The sequence below is a fragment of the Gracilinanus agilis genome, chromosome 3 (assembly GCF_016433145.1).
Source record: "Gracilinanus agilis isolate LMUSP501 chromosome 3, AgileGrace, whole genome shotgun sequence".
Classification (NCBI taxonomy): Eukaryota; Metazoa; Chordata; class Mammalia; order Didelphimorphia; family Didelphidae; genus Gracilinanus; species Gracilinanus agilis.
In genome coordinates this window covers 287243135-287269517 of record NC_058132.1, presented here as the reverse complement: position 1 = coordinate 287269517, position 26383 = coordinate 287243135, and the positions used below count along the sequence as shown (strand labels likewise).

The 26383-nt window shown below is 33.3% G+C and overlaps 1 protein-coding gene across 1 annotated transcript in view; it reads left to right on the top strand.

Moving 5' to 3' along the window:
• Positions 1-26383, top strand: part of ARHGAP15 (Rho GTPase activating protein 15) — an 817445-nt gene that overhangs the window by 389740 nt on the left and 401322 nt on the right. The window contains exons 6-7 of the mRNA XM_044669898.1: positions 9771-9869; positions 10952-11081. Of these exons, the coding sequence (XP_044525833.1) occupies positions 9771-9869; positions 10952-11081 (229 nt within the window). The remainder of the gene's footprint in view (positions 1-9770; positions 9870-10951; positions 11082-26383) is intronic.

Sequence of the window (26383 nt, the reverse complement as noted above, 5' to 3'; positions counted from 1 at the left end):
GGAGCCTAAGAGATCGTTCCCAAAATGGTGTCCAAACACTTAGCTGACTAGATGATTGAAATCTTGCTGGGTGAGAAGTGATGGAATCTTTGACCAGGGAATCAGGGTTTCAATGTCCAAAGAAAGATCCTCAGGACTGGATTCGAGCTGGGATGTTTCCTCCTTTCTCCTTCCAGTCTCTGCTGGAAGTCCCTTCTTCTTTCCTTCCTCCTCCAGAGAATCCCCCCAGAATCCTCTCTGGTCTCAACTGTCACCAATTGTCACAAACTCCTTCTCTGTCTCCCTTTGTCCCATCCACCTTACACAAATTCCATCCTTCCAAGTTATATAACTTTAAGAAGCAAATGAGCATAACAGCATAGTGTTTGATCTCCAACTAATGTAGAAAGTACTCATTCTACAAAAATTTTGGAGAAAATCAGAAAACATTTTTTTAGAAGTTAGGTTTAAGACAACATCTCAAACCATATACCAAGAATGCTCAAATGAATATGTGATTAAGTTACAAACTTTATACCATAAACAGCTAAGCAAAAGAGAAATTACTTTTCAGCTCTATAAATAAGAGTTCATGAAAAGACAAAGGATAGAAAGAATTATAGAAGATAAAATTGACAATTTTTATTATATAATATTAAAAGCTTATATAAAAAACAAAACTAATGGAATTAACATTAAAAAGATTTCAAAATATATATAGTATTTCTCTGACAAAGGCTTTATTTCCAAGATAAATGATGAACTGATTTGAATTCATAAGAATAAAATTCATTCTCAAAATAATAGGTTATCTGAATATGTCAAAATGTTCCAAATCACTAATAATTAGAGAAATTCAAATGAAAGTAACTCTGATATCTTAATTTATTACTACATCAAATTGAGAAAGATGGCAAAAATTGAAAGTGACAAATATTACAAAAGCTGGGGTAGGGAAAAGACATTAATGTACCTATTGCTGGACTGTCAACTGTTTTGGAAAACAAATTAGAACTATGTTCATAAAGATAAAGAAATAGTTGTGTATGGCCTGTGATCCAGTGATACCATGATTTGCTCCACAAAAAGAGTTCAAAAATAATTTGTACATGACATTAGGTTGTAATCAGACAAAAGTTATCATTAAGATATGACTATACCTTTGTTCTTCATTCGAAGTCTTACAAAATTTTGTCTTATTTTCAAGGATCCTAGGACTTTGTTCAGTGGGCATTTATTAAGCACCTGCTAGGCATCAAGCGCTAAGGATACAGAGATTATCTTTGCAGCCAAGAGCCCTTACATTCTGGTCTGGAGACACAACATATAAACAAAGAAGTAAATACAAATTATATACACAGTAAATAAAAATAATATGGTGAAAAAGAAGAGGAGAGACTTAACACCACCTTAAGGGGATGGATTTATGGAAGTCATGAAAATTATATAAAATGTATATCCACTTGTGCACACTGAAGATAGGATGTCTATGTTCCTGTACTCAGACTAATAATGTGAACTTGGGAAGACATCAAGATTTTTTTTAATTGAAAATTCAACTACTAAACATTGTTATAGGTAAAATGGCTACTACATATGCAATTGGAATCATAAATCATACCCAAACTCTATAACTACACAGTTAAAGAATCTCTGCATCAACTTGAATTTATCATATTTCTCTTCATTTTAAATTGACGGTAGGTCAAGTTGATAGCAGATATTCTAACACCATTGACTGAGCAAGATATAATCCTGTGGCTAAAATGATTTAGTTTAAGCTACACAATCGTTTTAGAGACACATGGCTTTTGAGTATTGACAGAATAGAAATTCTAGGATGATTAGTTTATCTAGAGCAAACTTCCCCTCCAGGTGTAAAAATTAACTGTAAATAGAAATAAGTTGATGCCTTTAGCCATCAAAGACTTCTGCCAACTATTTTTCAATGGCTTTTTTTTAGTAATACAGACAAAGGAAACAATTTAATTTATTGTCCAACTGCTGAATTTGTTTTCTGCAAATTATTTAATATATTCTGAATGTATACATGTTTCCTGTTTTATCAAACATTGAAAAGCCTTTGGGTACATAAAACAATTATAATTTTATATTGTATTGTTATTGATGACCAAAGAAATGAATTCCATTCCACATTTTTGATCACTTGTTATTTAATTGATACACTGAAAGATTCTATATTGGTCACACGTGTGTTCAAATTCCACTTCTGATATTTGCTATCTATTTTATAGTACATGGGCATAAGTTTCCTCATCTGAAAAGTGAATGAGTTGAATTATATGACCTCTGAATCCCTTCTAGCTCTTTATTTATGATCCTTTGATCTGTGATCTTTGGAGGAAGCAAGGAGTGGGAATGGATTAGTTACTCTTTATCAAATAGTTAAAAGAAAATGAGTAATATTGGAAATGTGTTTTGCTTGCTTGATAATTCTTGTATAATCCAGACTGAATTGCTTGTCAACTCTGGGAGGGGGAAGGGAAGAAGAGAAAGAGATAATATAATCATATAACTTTGGAAAACTTATGTGGAAAGTTGTTATTAAAATAAAAGAAAGAAAATTATTTTAAAAATTAAAAGAAATCAGCAGCATGGACCTGTTTTTGCCTTTTTGACATTGTGACTATTTACAACAAAGAAGATTTTTATTTTCTTTGTTGTAAATACAGATCAAGTCTTGCATTGTGAGAAAGCAGGTTCTAAACTGTTTGAATATCAAATATAAAACACAATTTCCCATAAGAAAGCATTGGTCCTTAAAAAGTTGACCTTATATTTTAAATTTTATAATCCACTTCAGATCTGTTGATATGTGTAACCCAAAGAAATGTTTCCTTTCTTTAAATGACAAATTACTTTAGAAGATTAGGTTATTTTGATATGAGGACACTACTCGTGCCTCTAATGAATGTATATATAAATATGTAGATGTAGATATATATGCAAATAGATAATACCCAAACACATAGAAAATTTAGCTAATAATCATCTGGAAACTAATAAATTTGGACTTGTTCATTCCGGGGAAGTTGTAGAAAGGCGGGAGCTACGGGTTGTCGTCTTTATTTAGCAGCAAGTCGATTTAGTAACATTTCACAGAGTCAGAAGAAGCCGAGTGATTATAACATAAGGTTCAACATCTTTAGATATGTAGAACATTTTCTGTTGCTTAAAACAAATATTCCCTAAGAAAGGATAAAACATTTTTCTGACTTGCAAAGTTTTTGCAGTCTATCATTTAAATTACTTAAATAAAGGGAGCTTTACTGCTCCCCAAAGCTCAGAATATAACACCCTCCATGCATATTAGCTTGATCTTCTTGACAGACCAGAAAAGTGTTTGTGTGTGCCAATTAAAACAAAAATGGTTCCCCAGTGGCTTGTTCCTCACACAACTTCTGAAGACTGCTATCATTGTTTGCTAGGGTAACCCTGGATAAGGCTGCTATCCAAAGTAAACAAACTTTTCAAAACTTTCATGACAGATGGGGGTTACAAATGCATTTTAATAAGAGAGTTGCCAAAACAACCTCTTTTTTTGCAATTAGCATATATTTACTTAACATCTAGCAACATTGGGAACACAAGGCAAATACTTTCTCACAAAATGTTTTAACAAGTAACATTTTTGGAAAGACAAGTTGAAGACCTTTTCCTCTGAACTGATATTTCAACCTTACTTTTAGAACTTTGCTCTATTGGTCAGAAAGAAATGTTAGGAGATACTTATGCCAGACTGTAATTTGAGACAGACATGCAGCCTTGATAATTTAATTTCTTTGGTGGCCATAAACACCTTTGAGCCCACTAAGTAATTTAACTATTAGTATAACCATGGCAACCTTCATTTGATCATCTGTATCATGTTTGCAATTTATGAGGTAAGATGAAGAAAATGCAACTAAATCCTATAATTCTCTCTTTCTGTCTGTCTCTGTCTGTCTGTCTGTCTGTCTGTCTGTCTCTCTCTCTCTCTCTCACACACACACACACACACACACACACACACACTCTTTCTTTTTCATTGCTGAAGTTGGGGACCTTAATTTTTCTCTCTAATGAACAGATAGAGTCGGTGAGTGGATGGATAGTTAGACAGAAGGATATACACAGTGACTTATAGGCCTATGATTTCATTGATATAGATTCTTGCCACAAATGCAGATCAATAGCCATTCTGCATTTTAATTCTAGACAGGTGCTTTGGGATACTGTGAGGTAAATGACTTAACCAAGGCCACACAACCAGTTTTTCTCAGATGTATGAGTGATATCTAGGGTTTTTGAAATGTAAGGGTTGCCTATATCTATTTTGCCAGGCTACATCATTTTACAAACTTACATGCATATATGTACTTGTATACATGTAAAACATGTCACATGTATTTACATACATGTAAGTTTTTAGAGAGTTTTTATATGACTATATAAATATAATTGAAGTAGTGACAGTCAAGGTTCAGGAAGAAGAAATAATTTTTGGGAAAATGACTTATGACTTGAATGTTTTAAAATATAATTGAGAAAAAAGTCATACCGACTCATATATGCTAAACTTTTGTTGTTTTGATATGTTTATATTCTGGTAAACTTTTGATTAAGAAGGAAATTATGTTACTAGAAGTCTGACTCATAGGATCTCAAATTTAGAAATGAAAGGAATCTTATAGGCTTTTGAGTCTAAAAATCTTTGTTTTACAGGTAAGGAAAAGAGACTGAGAGATATTATGTGACTTACTCAGGGTCACATAGCTAGTAAGTGTCTGAGGTAGGTCTTGAACTCAGGTCTTCTTGATTTTACAGCCTAATGTTCTATCAGGTTTCTGAATTTTAAGTCAGGATCTTTAGATTCTCAAAATTATGTCACTTTAATATGATGATGATTTGGTTCAAGTTTCACTTGTCTGAGTCTCTGTTTTCTCATCTGTGAAAATGGATAATACTTGCAGTGTCTACCACACAGAGGTAATAAGGAAAGATCATTATAAACTTCAAAGCCTCATATAAGTATGTTGTTCCTATTATTGTTATTGACAGTAGCCTCCATGATGCCCCAACTCCCTCCTTTTTTTATGGCTGTTCTATACCCAAGAATGTTAGGAAGATTAGAGAAGTAAATATTCTTTATATGCTTTGAGATCCAGGAGAAAAAAAATTTAAATGCCCTGTTTTATTGTTTATATTGTTATATCAGAGATGTGATTGATGCAATTTTGAAGGACAATGTAGCAAGCTTCTATTCTATATTCACCTTCTTTCTCTCTCTATGTCTCTCTCTCTCTGTTTCTTTGTCTCTCTCTCTCTCACCACTCTTCTCTTTGTTTCTCTCCTCCTTTCTCTCCTTCCTCTCCTTTCCTACTTCATCTGATCTGCTAGTAGATCTATATCTCGTTCTATAATATATTACTTTTTTGTATAATACACATATTCCATGTCTCACACAAAGAGTATACATCCTCGGCATATACGCTCCCTTCTGCCTTACATACAGTGGATGCCAAATAAATTGATGCTAATAATAAAGCAGTGGTAGTAAAATAATTGATTTAGAATCAAAAGTCTTGGATTCAAATCCCAACTAAAGCACTTATTTGCTGTGTGACAAGTCTCTTACTCTCTTTGATCTTCAGTTTTCCCATAGAGAAAATGTAAATGATCATTACTGCATCATTTGCCTCCATAGAGTTGTTACAGGTGAAATTAAATAAGTTTTTTGGGGGGAACTTTTCAACATTATATTGACACTATTTTCTTGGATTTGAGAAACAAATGAGACGACTTTCAATGATCATCTCAGCATTAATTGCACTCTTTGGCTAATGGTATTTAATTCTACCTATTTTGAGGACCTGTATCTAGTGCTTGTACATAATGGGCTTTTAAACCTAAATACTTGCTCACTGATGGATCTGCTTTATTATGGAAAGGGTAGTCCCATCTAAAAATAGGTATAACCCAGTAAACTATTGATAACATACATTTTTGATATTTCCTCAATTTGCTTTTTTAGACTTATTGAAGGGAAATACAGTTCGACATATAAAGAAAATGGGCTGTATTTACAAAGTGCTTATGGTTATAGGTAAATTATAAGCTCTCCTAAATGTCTTCTATTCTGGCAAATGAGATAAGGAAAAATTTAGAATTGTGATAAGCTGTCATGTTTCACCATTGTTTCTCATAAGACAACACAATGAAACCTCATTGTTGAAATGGTTGCTGATGCTTCCTGGTATAAATCCGACATACAGCTATAAACTCTATTTTGACTCCCACTTATAGCCAACTCTATGAGAGAAACTCAAAAAAAATGAGTTACATTTCCTGTCCACAGGGAGCTGAAAAATGAACTTTGATATAAATACAGAAAAAATAGTGATATTTAGCAAGAATACAGAAATGCCAAGCTTAAAACCAAATCGGTCTTAAGTTAAATAAGATTATTAATAAAATAGCCTTTGCTTAGTGAAAAGCCAAAGCACACTTCTGGACCAGATGTGTCTTTTGGTTTAGAGAGCTTTGAAATCATATTCTCTTGCTATCATTCTCAAAGGAATCTCAGTGAGAAAATGGGACCCAACTTCCCAGAACAAGAGGATAAAATTGCTAAATTAGTATTATACAGAGATGTCTTCGAGAATATTTCTGTTCTGGGTGCTGCTCAGTCAACATACCTGAAATTTCCCAAGCATAAATGTATTGCCAGCAGGTATTCAAATTGATTCTTATTTCCTGAAAAAGTTTGAGCACATTACTTTAGACAATTCAAGGGGATTACCATTACTTAGACATATGTATTATTGACAACACTGGCACACTTCATTAGGACAGCTTACTTGTCACAGGATACATATCTCCAACTATGATTTAGTGGAGAGTAGGGATTTCAAAAGACATTTATCGAAATTGGAAGACTAAGCAAAATAGTAACTGGCAGCTCTTACCAGAGACCTTTGTGTTTACTGTAAATTCTTCTTTCATTTTTCCCCTCCAAGCTTCTATGGTTATTTCAACAAAATCTAACTTAAAGAGGGTATATTAGCAAGCTTAATATGGAGTAATTTAAGCCTATTTTAAAAATATATATGCCTTTAGATAATGATCATAAATTGTTCAATCATAAGATTTAGTCAAACCTGGCAGCTTTATTGATATCTTTTCCCAAGGGTGTTGAAAATTCGATTGTTCAGTGTGCAAATATGGTTCAGCAAGCCCTTCCAAGAACTATTTATCAGAAATTCTAAAGAGGTAATATATGAGTGGGTTAGGAAACCTACACATTAAATGGGATTTGCCAGCCAAAGCCTTTGGAAATGCTTTCCTCTGAATGACTGGAATGGAGCAGAACAAAGTCAATTATTGACTGTAATTAAGAAGTGGATGCATTTAAACTGTAGAGAGCAGTAGCAGTCTTCTTGAAACTGTCTAGTTACTCTGAAGATTAGTATGAAGGAAGAAAGGGAGGGATATGAACTGTAACTCACTGAGACTATGTTTTGAATGAAATCTCATTCACCCCTTTCTCTCTTCTATCTTTTAAAACTGTTATTCATAAATCACTGATTATGTATGATTATTAAAGTGAGATATTCAGACAAAGCAACTTACAAATGCAATTTGCTTTTGGTTGTGTTAGCAGTAAAAGATACTTTGTATAGCATGCAACAGAAATACTGATGCTCTGATGAATTACTTGCATTTTATAAAGATTTTAAATATTGGCAAACTGAATTCTAAACTTTATTACATCTTTCCCAAGTCTTTAGAATCCAATAAGGCTATTTATGTTTGCAACTCCTATTATACAAATGGTATTCTTTTAAAATAAATAATTTTAAGTTACCTATTTATAGTGGCCAAGATATAGTAAATGGGATCTTACATTAGATTTAGTTTAATTTGTTTCTCCATATGTATATTAATAAATTGTGCTGTTACAGAACTCATTTATATCCCCCAAATATTATAGTGTAAGTTCATTTTTAAGGATCAAATTTAAAAGTATGCTATATAAATAGTTAACCCTGTATTCTATAAACTCACTGGCTATCTGCCTACCACTAGTAAGCAATTACCTCATTTTTAGATATACTGTATAGCTCTGCTTTATTAAATGACTACTTGAAACTGACTTTAAGTGAGGGACCTTACTGTGACAGTTTAAAACATCAGACAGCCATCAGTTTCACAGTCTTGCAGAAGATATATAAAATAAAGGGTCCAGTTGCTTCTGGTCATCCCAAAGCCACATTCCTTTGAGGGAGTGGAGAAGAAAGATAAAGAAAAGGAGAGTTGATTCCAAAAAATATATCTAAATTCTAATTTTGGAAAGTAAATGCCTTCTACTCCTCAAATCTCTCTTTCTTACAAGTGCACATAGTATGAGGATACTTTTTTTCTGCTTTGAAGAGCACTCCATTGATAAACAATCAAAACCTACTGGAGACTGTCTCATCATAAAGGAAGGTGATTGCAGAAGAGTGTTTTTATTAATTCCAAATACACTTGGAATTCTCTTAAATATCTGGAGATCACTATGGTTGAGATTTGTCCCATGAATTGTAGAGCTATGTGGCATGACTAATTTTGATCAGTGATGATCATCTGGATGATAGATAGATGCACACTGACATGTTAGCACACGGTTTATGATGCTGAAAATCAATACCACGTTTTAGTGTCTCCCTTTCCAGAATATGAAAAGATGACAGATTTTTCCTGGAATATTTTCAAAAGTTAGAAAACAAGAACCTTCAGTCCTCAGTGGTTGTGTCACACCAGTGGAGAAATGGTGTGCAGAAAGGTTCACTTTAGTGAGGAAGCCCAAAGCTGATATCATGAAGAAAATAGCTTCACATTTCAGGCTGATGGTCTAATGGAATGTTTGCATATCCGTTCTAATCAGATTCTGTTCTGAGTGGCCTTTTATGTGTGAAAGCAAGGATATTTGTCTGTTTCTATGAAGCTGATGCTTCTCACCACAAATATGAGTCAAGGGGTGGGGATGGGTGGGAATGGGAAGTTCAGCGTGATAAAGGAATGCATATTTTCACACTGGAAACATCCAAGAACACAACAGAGTTTACTATCAGGGGAATAACTGTTCATTTGATAAATATCCCCTATGTGAGGGTCAAAATATAAACGAATTTTAGTCTACTAAAGTCCTTTCTTGGTAATTTGATTCTTTATGAGTTGCCTATTATTTCCCACTATGACAAGGGAAATAGAAATAATCAGATGGTGTTCATTTGACCACATTATTGGCAAAGTTTTCATTAGTCTCTGTGATAAGTAATATATTTTGGAATCTTACATAAACTGAAATCAAACAGAAATATATTATTAGATTTTTAAAAAGACAAACAGAAGAGTCAGAATCCTCAGAATGAATCTACCCCACTCAAGTGCATTGGCTTATTTTGGAGTCATGATTTTAGGGACTTAACTGTTTCTGAACTTCCTAGGATGGAGGCTGCTTGTGTCAGAAGGATGCTATTCAGAGAGGAAGGGGGGAGGTGTCAGTTAATAGTTGTTATTACATGAACAAATAATTTGTAGAAAGTGGTTCAAAATGATCTCCTCCTCCTTGTTTCTAGAGAAATAATGACTGGAACATGAGAAAGCATTTCAGAATATAAAAGTGTGTACATTGCAAAAAAAAAAAAGAAAAGAAAAGAAAAGAAAAAGAAAAGAAAAAGAAAATCACATTTAAGTATAAAAGATCTGTCTTATATGGTTTGCTTACCTGTCAATTTTTCCCCTAGATCACAACAGTATCAGGAAATGAGTTCCTTCTTCAGTCAGATATCGACTTCATCATATTGGATTGGTTCCATGCAATCAAAAATGCAATTGACAGATTGGTGTGTATTTGTTTTGGCTGTTACTTTATTAATTAAAATATAGTCATTTAAATCTCCTTGCTTAGGGATACAAACCACATACATTTAAAATAGTTGCTGTAGATTGACAGATATTAATTTATTTTGAACTTATCTATTCCAGAGGAGGGGAATAGGTCCAGCAGAAAGTACTGTGGGACTAAATGTCATTTTATTCTTCCCTTTAAAAAGAATGGTGCAATTCATTCCTCTAGAATAACAAGGACATTGGTTTACTGGTGGTTGTAAAAAGCACACAAGCGCTTAATAACTAATGAATTTTTACATTTTCAGTTTATGTAGCCTATAATATATATCCTCAAAAAGAAATATTAATATATTTAAGCTCTTTATGCATTTTCATGGCACCAATTTACAAGAATTGCACTAGCAAATAATATTCCTTTGTAATTGATTACTATTATTTTCTTATTGAGCCTGATTTTTTTTGAAAGTAAGTATGTCATATTTCAAGAAACCTATTTTTAATTACCCGACCAGATATAGCTTTCAGTTTAGTAGGGTGATTCCTTCAAAATAAATCGATTTTTTACTGAAGCAAAAATATTTGACAAGATACTCATTTCTACAAAACCTTCTAAGAGTGTAGAAAAATAATAATAAAAATGTATTTATTGGGAAATTGTGGGAAGGTGGAATTAAATACTTCTTGTAACATTTTACTGAAATTTATTTGCTTTCAATCTTATCCAATTTGGGTTGGAGGGAAAAGATAAAACTTTATAATGAATTAGATCTTCATAACTCTTGATATGGTATAATAAACACAAAAACATCTGAAAAATAAATTCAGGCATGGGGTTTGTATGTGGGCTCTGTCTCCACCTATTTTTCCATTTGAAATTATCTTTTCAAAATTAAAATGAAATACCATACAACAGAACATTAAATTAATTCTGTTTTTTTTCCTCCATCAGGCATACTTAGCCTATTTTTCCATATTGTCCACAAAATAGGATAAGAAGCTTTAACAAATGCTGTGCTGAAACAGACAAATTCTGTCTATAACAAACCTAAGTGGTTTTGTTTTGTTTTGATTCTAGCCAAAGGATCAAAGTTGTACATCCAGAAATTTGGAGCTATTCAAAATCCAGAGGTCTTCTAGTGCTGAATTGCTAGATCATTTTGGCAGAGAAGTAAAGGAACAAAAACCTGAACACAGAAAATCTTTAAGTAAGTATATTTCCTTTTATTTTTCCATTTCAGTTAATTCTAAAGTAGTGCTTATGAAAAACAAATCCATCAAAATGAGGCTTTGGGCCAAAGACATTCTATGCACCTAAGATTTTTAGCAATTCCTTGAAAAGCCCTTCACTCACTGGAGAACAGTTGTCTCTGCTTTGCTTGTGGCTGGATGGTAGCACCAACTGAGAAAATATGTTGCAAGGTCATGGTCCCTGCTTAAAGAAAATCTCTGATTCTCTAAATGATAGCCACACTGTACAAGTCTGTGATTTATTCTCAAAGTGGGAAATGTCAATCATCAGCTAACATCTGTGGGCTAAAGCTGATTTGTATCCTTATAAAGATATATGTGTAAAAGCCTGAGGTGAGCAGTCTAAGACCAGAATGGTAAGGAATTTATCAGACCACTAGTCAGACATTCTAGGTATAAGTCTGTTAGAATTGTAGGGAACTAAGTGATGCTACCAAGGGTCAAATTGGTGGGATGGAGGTGGAGGATTATATAGGATAAAGGTAGAATGTGACAAAGTGAAAAAAGAAAGACTATTTTCAAGTGATATGGTTATATCAGCTCTAGAGATCATCCATTCTGATCTCTTGATATTTAAGGTTAGGACAATGAGACCATAAAAAGCTAATGGTAAAATTCCTAGGCTACAACCCAAGTCTTATGGGCTACAGAGGAACTTCACAAATGGCATCTGAATCTTATTCTCTGATAATTATCACAAAGGCAGGATCTTCACAGAATCTCAGAAAGAATTGTAGAGGTTACCTAAGCCGACCCCTATAAAATGACCTCAACATTACTAACAAATTATCAAAAAGCTTTTATCTTAAAGACTTGAATTGATTAACAACATACTACCTCCCAGGATAGCCTATTCCATTTTGGGGTAGCTATAATTGTCAGGAAGCAATTTCTTACTTTTATTGAACTGCAATCTTCGTCTTTGAAACATTGGTCCTAATTCTAACTTCTAAACAAGCCTAATCCCTCTTCCACATGACAGCCTCCAAATAGAAGACAAGGATATTTTTGGATTCTGACTCCAACAGGTTAATTATCTCTTCTAATTTTGTGCCATCTATAATTTTTTGATGCACACTATGTATGCCTTCATGGAAGACGTTAATAAAAATGTTAGGTCAAAGTCAGATTTCCTGCATCAGATCTGATAAAACCAAAGTCAGATCTCTGGGCTTTTCAGCTGGACTACCAAAGAGTTTCACCCTTATCAAGAGTCAATGGTTTTTTTTGGATCTCACATGCATCCTAGATTAAATGACAAATGACTATTTTCCAGTTCAGTCAATTAACTAATTGTGAATCAAGCTAAGTATGCTGTTCTCTTGCTTATATATCTCTATATTGCTCAGAAAATAGGATTTGTTTTGACAAATGGTGTACTGAATTAGACAAACTCTTTTTACCATTATCCTGATCTAACAATCTTTACCTCTTGAAGGGTTTTTTTTCCTCTTGAGTTACCTCCCCTTGTTTCTAAACTTTATGTATGTTTTTGTTCTGTTTTATCTTTAAAAGTTTGCATTGTTTTCTTTGAATTCATATGCTCTTCCTTTATTTCAGTCTCATTAGGATTGAAACTCTTTGCATCTCATGAATTTTTTTCTTACGAGCTTTATATTGTCCCCAAAATGACTTCCTTTATAGAATATAAGATGGTGGTAGCCTATACCCAATGTATCTCCAAACCTTTTGAAATACATTCTGTACAATTACAAAATGTCTTTCATGCCTTGTCACTAGGGTTTCACATCTATCAAAAGGTCTAAAATGGTAAGATGATTCCCCCCAAAATTCCTAACAGTTTCTACTTCAATAACCAGCTAAGCTACAATAGTCAAAATAAGATCCAGAACAGAAGTTACCCTTGTGACTTTTTAATATTTTAGATGATAAGATTACCATTAAAGACAGGAATCATTTAGTTTCTCTTTTTTTGGTACAGGGTACACTTCAAAAGATGTACAAATATTTGAAATTCTTTCTTTCTACTCTCTCATGCCTCCATGCCAAATTGGAGGGATATTTCCCAAACTCCCTATTTATTTGTTTTTTCCATTTATTTCAATACAACAAGCACTTATTAAGTCATCCCTATGTTCCAGGTAATTAGGTGGCACAGTGGATGGAATACTAGGCTTGGAATCAGGAACACTAATCTTCATAAGTTCAAATCTAGCCTCAGGCTCTTACTAGCTATTTAACCCTAGGCAAGTCACTCAACCCTATTTGTCTTAGTTCCTCATCTGTAAAATAAGCTGGGAGAAGAAAAAGGCAAACCACTCCAGCATCCTTGCCAAGAAAACTCCAACATAAGATCACAAAGAGTAAGAAACAACTGAAACTGAGCAGCAATAAAATGTTTGATGCATATGGTAGGCACTGGAGATAAGAAGTCAGAAACAAGACAATCCCTGCCTACAAAGAGCTAAGTGAATACAACATGTTTACAGAGAGAGATGTAGGGAAGGAAAGAAGGAAGAAAGGAAAAAAGGAAGGAAGGAAAGAAGGCATGTAGATGTATACATATATTTTACATAAAATAAATGCAAACTCATTTTTTGATACAAGTTGTAGAATCAGGATTATTGTAGGAGATGACAGTAAAGGTGAATATTAAAGAGTTATAGCCTTTCCAAAACACAAAGGTGAATACAACATACAGGTGGAAGATGACACTACAAACAATGCAATTAGAGATTCTCTCTATCCATGTGGTCTATGATATCACTCCATGAAAATATCATTTCCCTTTCTTCCCCACTTTTCAATACCAAATATTTCTACCCTTCTTTCACACTCCAGGTAATGGATTTCCTCATGTTTGTATATTTTCCTTATGTTTTAATTTTTTCCAGATTACATTAGTGTAATTTTCAAAAATCATTTTTTGACATTTTCGAACTATATTCTCTCCCTCCTTCCCACTCCTCATACTTTCCCAAGATAGCAGGAAATAATAAAATATATAACATAACACATTATATATGTGTTTTATAATACAATATATATTGCCATATTCATCACATTGCAAAAGAAGTCATATTTTGCTTATACTAGAAAAAAATTCATGGAGCAAATAAAATGAAGAATGGCATGCTTCAATCTGTGTTTAGACTTTGTCAGTTCCTTCTATACCAGTGGATAACTATTCTTGTCATAAATCTCTTGGAGTTGTCTTGAATCCTTGCATTGCTGATAATAGTTAAGTCATTCACAATTGATCCATCATACATATTGCTGATACTGTATACAACATTCTCATGGTTCTGTTCATTTTACTTTGCATAACTTCATATGAGTCTTTAAAGGTTTTTGTTGTGATACATTTGTATATTTTCGTAACAAACATGCTTTACTTCTTCCCACTTTTAGTTCATCTATGGGTTATTTGTTTTTGATTTTTAAAAGAAATATTTATGCACTAACTCTGTTGCTTCTGTAGCCATGGCTTCCCACCCCCTCCTTACCCTCATATAAAGAGTAGCTTCAACAGTATATATAGTATATTCAGGTAATGAGGAAAACCCGTATTCTAGGCTCCAAACTCAATGTTTATCCTTTCCCAACCTATTTAAGACAATACCTCCTAAGTATAAACATATACCTTCTTGTAGTGGAGCAGTATCTAGTTGGACCTTTTGCCCATGCCTCAAACTCAAATGGATTACTTTGAGGAAGTTACCCAGATAACTCCCAAAGCCCAAGCCTTAGCACTCTGGACCAACTAGGTTTGAGAGATAACTCATTTGCCTTTTAGGGGATAAAACTAGCCTGTATGGCAGGGAGCTGGCAGATATTGCTAACTTAACACATCTCATTATCTTCTGTCTTCTGTTTCCATTTCTGTCATAATCCCAATCAGATCCAGTTTCCTCACAGGGTCTCAAATTCCTTATCTTTCCCTTTAAAGCACCCTTCCTCCTCATTTCTTTATTTCTGTCAAGGAAATAACTACCCTTTTGTTCACCCAGGTTTATAATCTAGGAAGCACCTTCAAATAATCACTTTTCAAAAAAATGTATTTTTATTATGATTCTCAAAATTGTTTCACTGTAAACCACCAAGGAACACAGTTAATACCACTTGCTTATCTCATCTTTCTTTATCTGATTCATATTGAAGTCCTTATAACAACACATATCTCTTAGATCTACTGACAAACATTATTTCAGTTCTATATATGTGTGTGCTTATCTGTGTGATCATACAGAAAATGGTATGTATTTATATACAAATATAATACATACAGGTGTATGTAGTCACATCACATATACTAAATATATATGTATAACAATAAATAAACTTATGTGTGTGTGTGTATATATGGGGGAGAAAAAGAAGGATGGGTAGGAGGGGAATGAAAGTGTGTTCAGGATCAAAAGAAGTAATTTTACCAAGATATACAAAGTTTGGCAAAATTATTTGAGATCTATCATACACTAATGCTCACATACCCACAAATACTGACATATGCATGTATATGTTGCTAGAATTATGGAGAGATAAAGTTAAAATTGCTGTTAAAAGGGCATGAGAATGTTTTTGATCATTTTATTTTCTAATTTGGAAAGCATGGGAAATACACACAGGTGTGTGTGTATATACATAAATGTGTGTTTGTGTGTGTATTTAATAATAGTCCACCTGAAAGGCTTTAGTTTAAGTAGCATAATTCTTAAACAATGACATGCAATTAATGAATTCTTAAATTTTTTAGCAGGAAAGAAAGACATTGGTCTTTGATGGGCTTAAAATTAACCCTCACTAGAGACAAAGAGATAGACAAAAACCCTTTAAGAGTTTACCTATGTCTGTATTGTAGGATTCCCTAAAAAATTGTCATGATCAAAAATCTCATCATTTGGTCAGCAGTTTCCTCACAGTGACATTTATTCTACATTCAAATAGAGTCAGGTTGATTAAAATTAAATCATTACTAGCCAAATATTTAAAGTCTTTCTATCTGGGCAGCTGGGTAGCTCAGTGGATTGAGAGTCAGGCCTAGAGACAGGAGGTCCAAGGTTCAAATCTGGCCTCAGACACTTCCCAGCTGTATGACCCTGGGCAAGTCACTTAACACCCATTGCCCACCCTTACCACTCTTCCACCTAGGAGCCAATACACAGAAGTTAAGGGTTTAAAAACAATTTTTTAAATAAAAAATAATAAAATCTTTCTCTCTTAGTATTATCAATTACGTGCTTTTGCACTCTTCTGGTATAGCTGAGAACTCAGGGTCAATTCCATGGCACGATGAAGCACTGGAATAATGACTGATTACTTCCATCACTATGAACTCAGTTTCCCTTATAACCCAGGCATAACAAACTCAAATAGAAATAGGAACCATTATTCTGTCCAAAATTATCTTTACAGTTTGCATATCAGTTTTAAACTATAATGCTAACTGTGCTTTATTTAATTTTTTATTTTATAAAATATTTTTAATTAAATTTTAATCTGGTTCAGATTATACTGAGGAGTATCGTGAGCCATATAATGGCTCTCACACTGTATTGTTTGGCACCGGACCCATATAATGTATAGAAAGTTGCAAAATGCAAGGACAACTTAGCTTGTCAAAAATGTGTTGTCTGAGGGGGCAGCTGGGTAGTTCAGTGAATTGAGAGTCAGGCCTAGAGACGGGAGGTCCTAGGTTCAAATCTGGCCTCAGACACTTCCCAGCTGTGTGACCCTGGGCAAGTCACTTGACCCCCATTGCCTACCCTTACCACTCTTCCACCTAGGAGCCAATACACAGAAGTTAAGAGTTTAAAAAAAATGTGTTGTCTGAGCATTAGCCTTAAGAGTTATTTACAAATCATGGAACCAAGGCGCAGATCATCCAATAGAACACTGACATATTACCAGGAATATAATTAAAACTAAATTCTCTTTCTTGGCCCATCTTTGATTTTTAAAGTAATTTCCATTTATCTTTAAAGTAAGATCTATTTTTAGGAAATAGTTATTTCTTATGTTTTTGGTAGTCTTACTGTTTTAAGCACTTTTTAATGCCAAGAATTATCTGTTGTAAGTAGATATAGTTAATATTCATATATTACTTTGGATAGAATTTGTTCTATTTTAATGTATTCATTTTCATTTAGGAGGCATAAAAATGACCCACCCATATGATATCAAATTGGACTGTGCTTTTTGAAATGGTGATTGGCATGTTTCATTTTTGATGTTCTATAAAATATTTTAAGAGTGTTATGTATGCTGTGTGAAATCTTTCTGAACTTAAGACTATATTTAACTACCCTAGTTTAGATTTCTTAAAACATGCATTTGGATTGATTTCATCCCCTTGAGATTAAATAATTATGTGGAATTAGAGAATCAGACTATTCACATCCTTATTAGTAGTCTGAGCACAAACTTTATTGTCAGTTTGCTGCCTTTGGCTTCCCATGCCCTCAATCTTCGCACAAGTATTGTTGCCAGGATTATGGAGAGATAAAGCCAAAATTACTTTTAAAAAGGCATGAAAACATTGTTAGGAGTTTACAGGTGGTCATTTCATTGTCCAGTTTGGAAAACATGGGAAGATATGTATACTCAATGGCTGGATTCAGAAAGTTAAAAATTTAAACTCTCTTGTATGTTTTTTTAAAAAATATTGTTGATCTGCCAACATTATTAAGAACAAAACTCAGATTTGAAGATAACACTTGAGTCTAGCAGACAACAAGTCAGGAAATAAAGAGTAAAAGCCAAGTCTTTTGGGAAGATGCAAGATGAAGCAGAGGAGCATCTCTCAGGATTAGTTCCCTTGAGAGTGTGTAGAAGGAGGTGCTTGTTTTCAATGAAAGGAAATTAATCTGCCTTTGCTTTTCACACTTTTAGGGCTAAAACACACTATATGGGCCCACCTCACACTTTGTGCACTCCTAGTTACACAATAAAAATATGGCAGAAACCAAAGTATGTGGGATAAAAAGCAAGAATTTTCACTAGAAGTTCTTGAATTCAAAATAATTCAAAGTTTTAAAAAGAACAATGAAAATATATTCTGCCCGTGTTTTGTGAAAGGCACCATGCTAGAGCCCACTGAAGATAAAGTAATGGAAGAGGCAAGACTTTCAGGGAACTTAACTTTTAAAATTCAATATAATGTTTATGAGAGGAGTATATATAATGTTAAGAGCTCAAGAGATAACTTCTAGTTAAGAGAACCAGAGCAAGGAGGTAGCATTTGTACTGGTTCTTGAAGGACAAGTAGGAAATAGGAACTATGTGTATAGGTAAAAACATAGTTAAAGTCATGAAAGTCATAGGAAATACCTGGGAGAAAAATGAATGGTCTAGTTTGGGTAGGGAATAGAAGAGTTTGTAAAGGTAACTAATGGGAGACAAAGCTGGCAAAGTAGATTGGAAACAGGTGTGAAGGATCTGGAACTGAGGCTAAGAACTTTGTTTTTTAGGCAACAAGAAGTCACTGAAGGTTTTTGAAAAAGGAAAGAAAAAAGATTAGAACATTTCTTTGGGAAAAAATAATGTGTAAGAGTTGTATAGAGAGTGAAGTAGTCAATGGGAAGACCAGATAGGATTCTTATAGTATTCAAATGGCCTCCAAATGACTGAATCAGGGAGAATGGATGTAGAATCAGTACAAGAGATATGGTGATTGAATCAGCATAACATGACTACTGATTGAATCTATTAGGGATTCATTGAATAATATGATGTAAAATAAGAGTAAATGTAAAATCTTATAATTCAGTGTAAAAAATAACATTCAGAAATACCAAGCAGAAGAGGTAAGGCTAATTAGTAGTTTATCTAAAGGGAAAATCAGGTGATTTTAGCGGGATGAAAACTTGATATGAATCATCAATATGATTTGGTAGTCAGGAAATCTAATGAGATTTTGGGCTGCCCCAAGAGAGGCCAGAAATAAAGGAGTACTAGTCCCCTGCAAATGGTACCAGTAAAAATACATATTGACTATCTTTTTTAGATCAAGGATACACATACAATAAAATAATGCAATAAACATTTATTGAGCATCTTTTAGGTACTTGGTAGTGAGCAAAGCATTAGGGATACAAATAAGAAAAGGAAAGATATTTACTACCCTTAATGAGCTTATGCTCTAATGGGAAAAGACAACATACAAAAGGGAATTAAAAGGGTATGGTAGGAAGGGGATGGAGAAGATAGCAAAATGGAATCTAAAGAGTGAATCTGATAGGAAATGAAATAAGCTCAATGTGCTTCTGAGCTCTCTTTATAGGGAGGCTTTTAGGAGTCTTTTCTTCTACCCTCTAGATCTCCAATCAGAGGGACACAGGCTACTGAGTATTCTGATATGGTATGAAAACCAAAGTTGAAGCAATCTTCATGATGATGAGTTTCCTGATGATGTGCTTCTTTTGGAAAGGGTGACAGGAGAGGGTAGGATGGGATGATGGTAGTGGAGTAGAATCCAAAGAGTACATCTGGGGGGAAATGAAGAGTTCACAATGGTTTTCTGAGCCCATTTGAGGAAAGACTTTGATAAATTATAGCGTATTCAAAGGATATCAACCAGGATAGAGAAGTGACTCAAATTCATCTCCCATGAGAATCTGTTGAGTGAACTTGGGGTATTTAGCCTAAAGAAGAAAAGATTTAATGGAGATACGGTATTTATCAAGTGTATGAAAAGATTGTTACATGGAAAATTTTGCGTGTCGGGCTCTAGAGAACAGAGCTAAGAATGGAAGATGAGGGGGCAGCTGGGTAGCTCAGTGGAGTGAGAGCCAGGCCTAGAGACAGGAGGTCCTAGGTTCAAACCCGGCCTCAGCCACTTCCCAGCTGTGTGACCCTGGGCAAGTCACTTGACCCCCATTGCCCACCCTTACCAATCTTCTACCTATGAGACAATACACTGAAGTACAAGGGTTTAAAAAAAATTAAAAAAAAAAAAAAAGAATGGAAGATGATACTTGTGAAGACACAAATTCAAACTTTACATAGAAAAAAATTTGTAACAATTAGACCTATCTAATCTATCTAATCTATATCAGGGAGTCATGGGAATTCCCCACATTCCAACAGAGGCTCTAATACCACTTTTCAGGTATATTATAGAGGGGATTCTTTTTCAAGTATGGATTGAACAAGATAGTCACTAAGATCCCCTCCAACTCTGAAATTCTAAAAGTTAGTGTTTGTGCTTCAAGCATGAATGACTGTCTGAATTATGATGTCATTAACAGGAACAAGGAGCTTTAAAAATGGAAATTGTTTTTGAATTTGGAAATAGATGCCATAAGTAGAGTCATCTGAGAAATATCATTCATTCCCTTACTCTACCATATTTCAGATCAGACCATATTAGAGGTGAGCCATGAGGCACTTGTGTCTTTGGTGAATAGGACATGCAGTTAGCAATCTTCACCTGACATTTTAATATTCTCATCATATAATCCCAGCCAAAATCTCACATTCTCAAATTTTCTCCAATCCTTTGGAAATAATTTTAGCTTACTTATTCTCAAAGAACTTTGTATTTTTACATACACCTAAACTCTAATATACATAATACTTATCTGTGTACATTCCTAGTTTCTTAATACACTGTAAGATCTTTGAATCCAGGGACTATTTTATTCTTTGTGTGTCCTGTAGTGCTTAGAAGAGTAACTTGTAGCTTGCAAGTGCTTAACAAAAATTTTGAATGAATATGGCTTTATTGTGTTATTTAGTATTCTTTAGTCATTACTTTTCATCTATTTTTTTCATTTATTAATTTAATTAACATTTTTGGAGTAACTATTAAATGCAAGGCATTTTGAAAGATATAAATGTGATTATCGTGTTTCTTCAATCAATGAATTTCTGTTCTTGTTTAACTGTTTAATGAGAAATAATTCATGGACAAAAATCTCTATAACTTATAACTCTAATTTAGAGTCTAGTAACTATTTTTAGCGTTCTTTATATTGTTCTGTAAACATCTTTTTTTAAAAATTAGACTAAAGTCAATTTTTACCATCAGTCATCTGAAAGAAAAAATAACTCAACTAAATTTAATTTTGTAAGTCTCTGTTTCCTTCACCTGTTTTTAAAAAATAACTTCAGGATATAATATATTTTTTGGATACTCACACTTCAATTTCAGATGCATCAATTTAATCTGCTTATTCTTCTCCCCAAGTTCATGAACTATAAGTAAGGCATCTCTTGGGATTTCTCAAATAAAGAATTACGTAAGAGAAAGGATATTGAGAAAAGATTCTAAGTTGTTGAACAAATATTATTAGTTAAAAAACTGTTAAATTTTCCCAGACATGATCATTTTGACCAAAAACTTTTTTGATCTTAGATTTTTTCCATAAAATTATGTGTATTATCAACCCTTCATAATGTCATTCATATTACCTCTAAGCACCCAAGGAAATTCTTGAAGACTAAAAAACATTGGTCAGATGAATGAATAGAAAACCTACTCTTTTTCAATTATTTTTGGTTCAATTATTTTTATTTCAATTATCTGTTCTGTGAAAACACAGCAGTCTTGGATGTGGACAAAAAAGACCTAATATTCTTAGAAAAGATAATAGATGATGGGTAGGGAAAGAAATGGTCAGTACAAATGGGAATGTCTTAAATATTATAGTTGATGGAAATAGTTGTACACCGCTAGAATGTTTTGTGCATGTTTTTAACTTGTCTGCATGTCTTGCATAGCATTGATGAACAAAAATAGGTTTACTGCTAGTGGTGGGCTTTTAAAGTACTAATCCAAAGGTTTACAAATATAGGGAGTCCCCAGTTTAGAACTAGATTGTGTTTCAGAAGTTCATTAGTAAGTCATTGGTTTGGAATTCAGAGCATATTTTCCCAGAGAAAGACTATTATAAATGTTGCTTAGAATCCCAGGATGACCCACAAAAAGTTCATTGAAACATAAAGTGGCTGAACTAATGTACTGATACTGTTATATAGGACTGAAACACAATTTATAACATTTTCTGTGGGAAAGCTCTTTTTGAATCCTTTATATAACTCAATCAGTAGGAAAGTTCCTCTGCTATCAGATTATTTGGAATAGGTGAATACTCTTAAGATTCCAAAGGTGAAAGGTAAAAATGGAATCTCCAACTTCATAGCACTTGGAGAGATTGGGATCCTGGACATCTTTTATAGGTGCAGAAGAGGAGGCAAAGAAAGTTGGACTCTAGTCAACATAAAAAAGCAAGGAAGCTTTGAGGCAACTTTTATGGAAGGGACCAATGAGAGTCAAGTGTCTCTTGTTAGAGTTTCTGACATATAGTAGGCACTTAATAAATGCTTATTGACTTGACTTAAAGTCTGCCAGCTTTTGTAATTTATTAAGATAATTTTTTCTTACAACTTCAAAATCTTTTTAATTCATGGGCAAAGTTTCTGAATGTAAGTTACATGAAGAATATTTTAAGGGAAATTGCTATTAATTTGTAATTTTTCTGTTTAATTATGAAAAAATATTTTTTACTGGTGGCCATGCTGACCTTACTGGTAAATATGTAATTTAAAAAATATGTAAGATGTGCACCATTTATCCAAAAAGAACGAGTCATACCAGTATCTTGGATAAATCTGTAATTATGCAATTGTTTTAAATGCATATTGTGAAGTCTATTCTGGAGCCTCATATAAATCCATAATTTGTTTTTTAACATTCTTTTTATTAAGAAGTTTGTAGAAAACAGCACAATCTTGCCAATACAGGAAAATAATAAGACAAATAAGCCATCTGCCAAGAAAATAAAAACAATGTTAAAATTACAAAAATGTACAAAATATCCAGTGAAGACTAAAAAGATAAATTATTACCTGATTTTTCAAAAGAGAAAGCCGTGAAATATTTGAGTATCATACTGAATCTTTGAATGGGATTCAAATGGCAAAAAATAGTCAACTGACTAAATAGTTGAAACTATCAAAATAGAAAGTCCTAAAGTTAATTCCATCTCCCTTAATATTAAATGTCACCCCCCCTTACATAATATTTATTAAATACATACTTGAGAATCAAGGACTACATGAAAGAAAAAGACTATTAAACCGAAACATCATACGTATGTTTCAGTTATGAGACCACTTTCTATAACTGCTCTCTGTAAAAAGAGAAATACAAGTCAGTTCAATTCCACATGTACTAAACACTATGTTGTATCTCTAATCTGTGATAATGTAACTGTAAATGTTAGAGAAATATTGATAAATATGCACATTGACTGGTGAAGAAATGCAAAAGTTTTCAACTGAAAGGATATGATATGAATGTTCAAAGAACTTTAAACATCATGAAAAAGTACCTGGGGATTAAATGTTTGATAATCCGGCTGCAAATGAATTCATTTAAAATATCATCATTCAAGGAATGTTCAGTCAGGAGCACTTTATAAGCCAATATGGAGTATTAAAATGAAAAAGAATTTTTAATTGATATTTGGGGCTAATATCATTAGCAACATTGCCAGCTTTCCCAAAAACCTTAGATTTAGGTGTTTTTCATTAGTATATTCAGTTCTTACTAAGTCATTACTTAAGAGTATATCAGGATGATATATTCATGTGAAGAAATCTAGGTAAATGATAGAAACGAAATGTTAGTAGTATCAATTATTGAAAATGAATAATAAAGGAAAGAATCAAAAATAATTATAATAGATGTATACTATAGCCCACTTGGTCAGATGGAGGAAACAGAAATAGAACACAAGAAAAGTTTACATTTCTATTTGGCATTTCAAATATCAAGATATTTGCTAGAGTTTGTCTTTTCTTCCCCAAAAGCAGAGTAGCTAATAAATTATTAGTTTGAATTCTTTATAATTTCTTTCTTCAAAAATAGAAGGAATAATTTTTTAAATTTTATCACATTGGTCTCTTAATATTCTTTTCATTATTTACAAAATGAGGATTTGTTTTTCCTTAGGCTTGTGAAAGAGGGAGCTCTTAAGTAAGAAAACTACAGTGTAGATTTCTAATGGTTCTACTGCTCCTAGATTTAAGGAGATATCTATGCCACTGAGGGGTTAATTGACTTGCCAAAGGTTACACACTCAGTATGTTTCAAAGAGGAGAGTTGAAGCCAGGCCTATATGAAGTTCAGACCAGTTTTCTAGCCACTTGTTATTGTTCAATCATTTCAGTCATGTCTGACTCTTAATGACTCCATTCAGGGTTTTCTTGGCAAAGATCCTGGAGTAGTTGGCCATTTACTTATCCAGCTCATTTTAGAGATGAGGAAACTGAGGCAAATAGGGTTAAATGACTTGGCAAAGATCATACAGCTAGTAAATGTCTGAGTCCAGATTTGAATTCATAAAGATGAGCTTTCCTGACTCCAGGCCTGGCACTTCATCCACTGGCACCACCTAGCTTCTCTCTCTGTCTCCTAAGCCATACTAAATAATAGATAATACTTATGAAGCCCACTTCACAGTTTCATTGTGAAGGAAGCACATTGTAAATCTATGTATGCTATATAACTATGGGTGGTCATTAAAATAGGAGAAATTAAGTCTTATTTCAGGGAAATGAGAATGAGTGGGCATTGAGGAAGTAGATTTAGCAAGTTTATACTTTCTAGTATTTTGGAAGTGAAATATAAAAACTTTGGGAGTTGCAGGCTTAAAAAGTACAAATTGACAAGGTTCCTCAAGAGATGTAGTGTTCAGAACTGATCACTGATCCATTCAATTAATGATATATTTAATGACTACTATGGGCTAGGTGGGGGTTGCAATAAAAATTACAAAGTCTTTGACCTTAAGGATCTTAAATTCTATGTGATATTACTGAAGAAGAGCAGAGTGGGACTCTGTCATTGTTTTGTCTACATACTAAACCTCTCTTTCTCTTTAAAACAAGGACATAACACTAGATAAAACTAAGCCAAATGCAACTTCAAATCTTATGATTTTACTAACTTAATAAAACTGAATCCATTTTTTCAGCTATCGTGTCATTCTGTTGTATTTATGAGTTTTTTGTGAACTTAAAACCTTTAGGGTTTACACTGTGAAATGCCCCATGTTTGTCAAGTGATGTTCAAGTCAAGTCAAGCCCCATCTTCCTTGTCCCACCCCACTTCTGGATTTGGGGGAAACTTACTAAATTCAACAAATCTTTAAATAAGCATTTATTAAATGCTGACAATGTACACACATACTATAAGAGACAGAATCTTGAAGTCAGCAAAACCCATGTTTAAACCTAATCCCTGACACATACTACCTATGAAACATCAGCAAGTCATGTACTTCTAAGTGCCTAAAGTCACAACCCATGGTTCATACATGAAATGAATATTTGACTAAAGATATATCTCATGTGCAGAGATACACCTGGAACATTCACGTGGATACCATCCAATAAAGCTCTTGACTATTCCTACCCAAAGAACTGAAAACCAAATGCCTATGTATATGAGGAATAATGGGTTGTATTCCCAATTCTCTAAGTTTCTTTAAAAGGTTAATAGGTATAATGCAACACATTTTGTTGCTTTGAGGTGAGCCAAACCATCTCATAGCCTCTGTATGATTGAGCTGAAACAAGAAAGATAATCTGGCTCAGATTTTAAGCTTGGAGATTTTGGCTGGCCAAAACTTGTTCTTTTAATTTTAATCATTTTTTTCCAGGTAACAACTAGAGACAATTTTAATAACAACTAGAGAATTTTAATAATAATTTTCTTTCATTTCATAATCCACGTTCTCTCCTTTACTTCCACCCCCTTTGTTTTCCCCAAAATAGCAGGTATTGGGACATAGGTTTTAGATGTTATTATACAATACATATTTCCATGTTCATCTTGTTCTGAAAGAAAACATATATCACTTACAATAGAGAAAGAAATCAAGGAGGAAATAAATTTAAGAATGTATGCTTCAGTCGGCATTCAGTCACTGTCAGTTCCTTCTGTGGCTGTGGAAACCTGTTTTTATGGCCAAAATATTTTGTTAGAGAGGTGTAAAGAAGTAAGATAGTTGTACCTAATGTAAATATTTATAGATTTTATTTATTTTTATTTTATATTTATCTATCTATACATACATATTATATTTATATAAATGTTTAAGAACACTGATACTTCTATAGGTTAGATTTTGTATTTAGAAAATTGCTATTATAATCCCTTTTAAGCAAAGTTAGCATACATTAAAATTTTTATTTTACATAAAAGATAAACTAGAGGGCAATTATGTACTTTATAAAAGGAATCATAAGAAGATTCTAATGTACTAAATAAAGCATACGTATGTTTAAA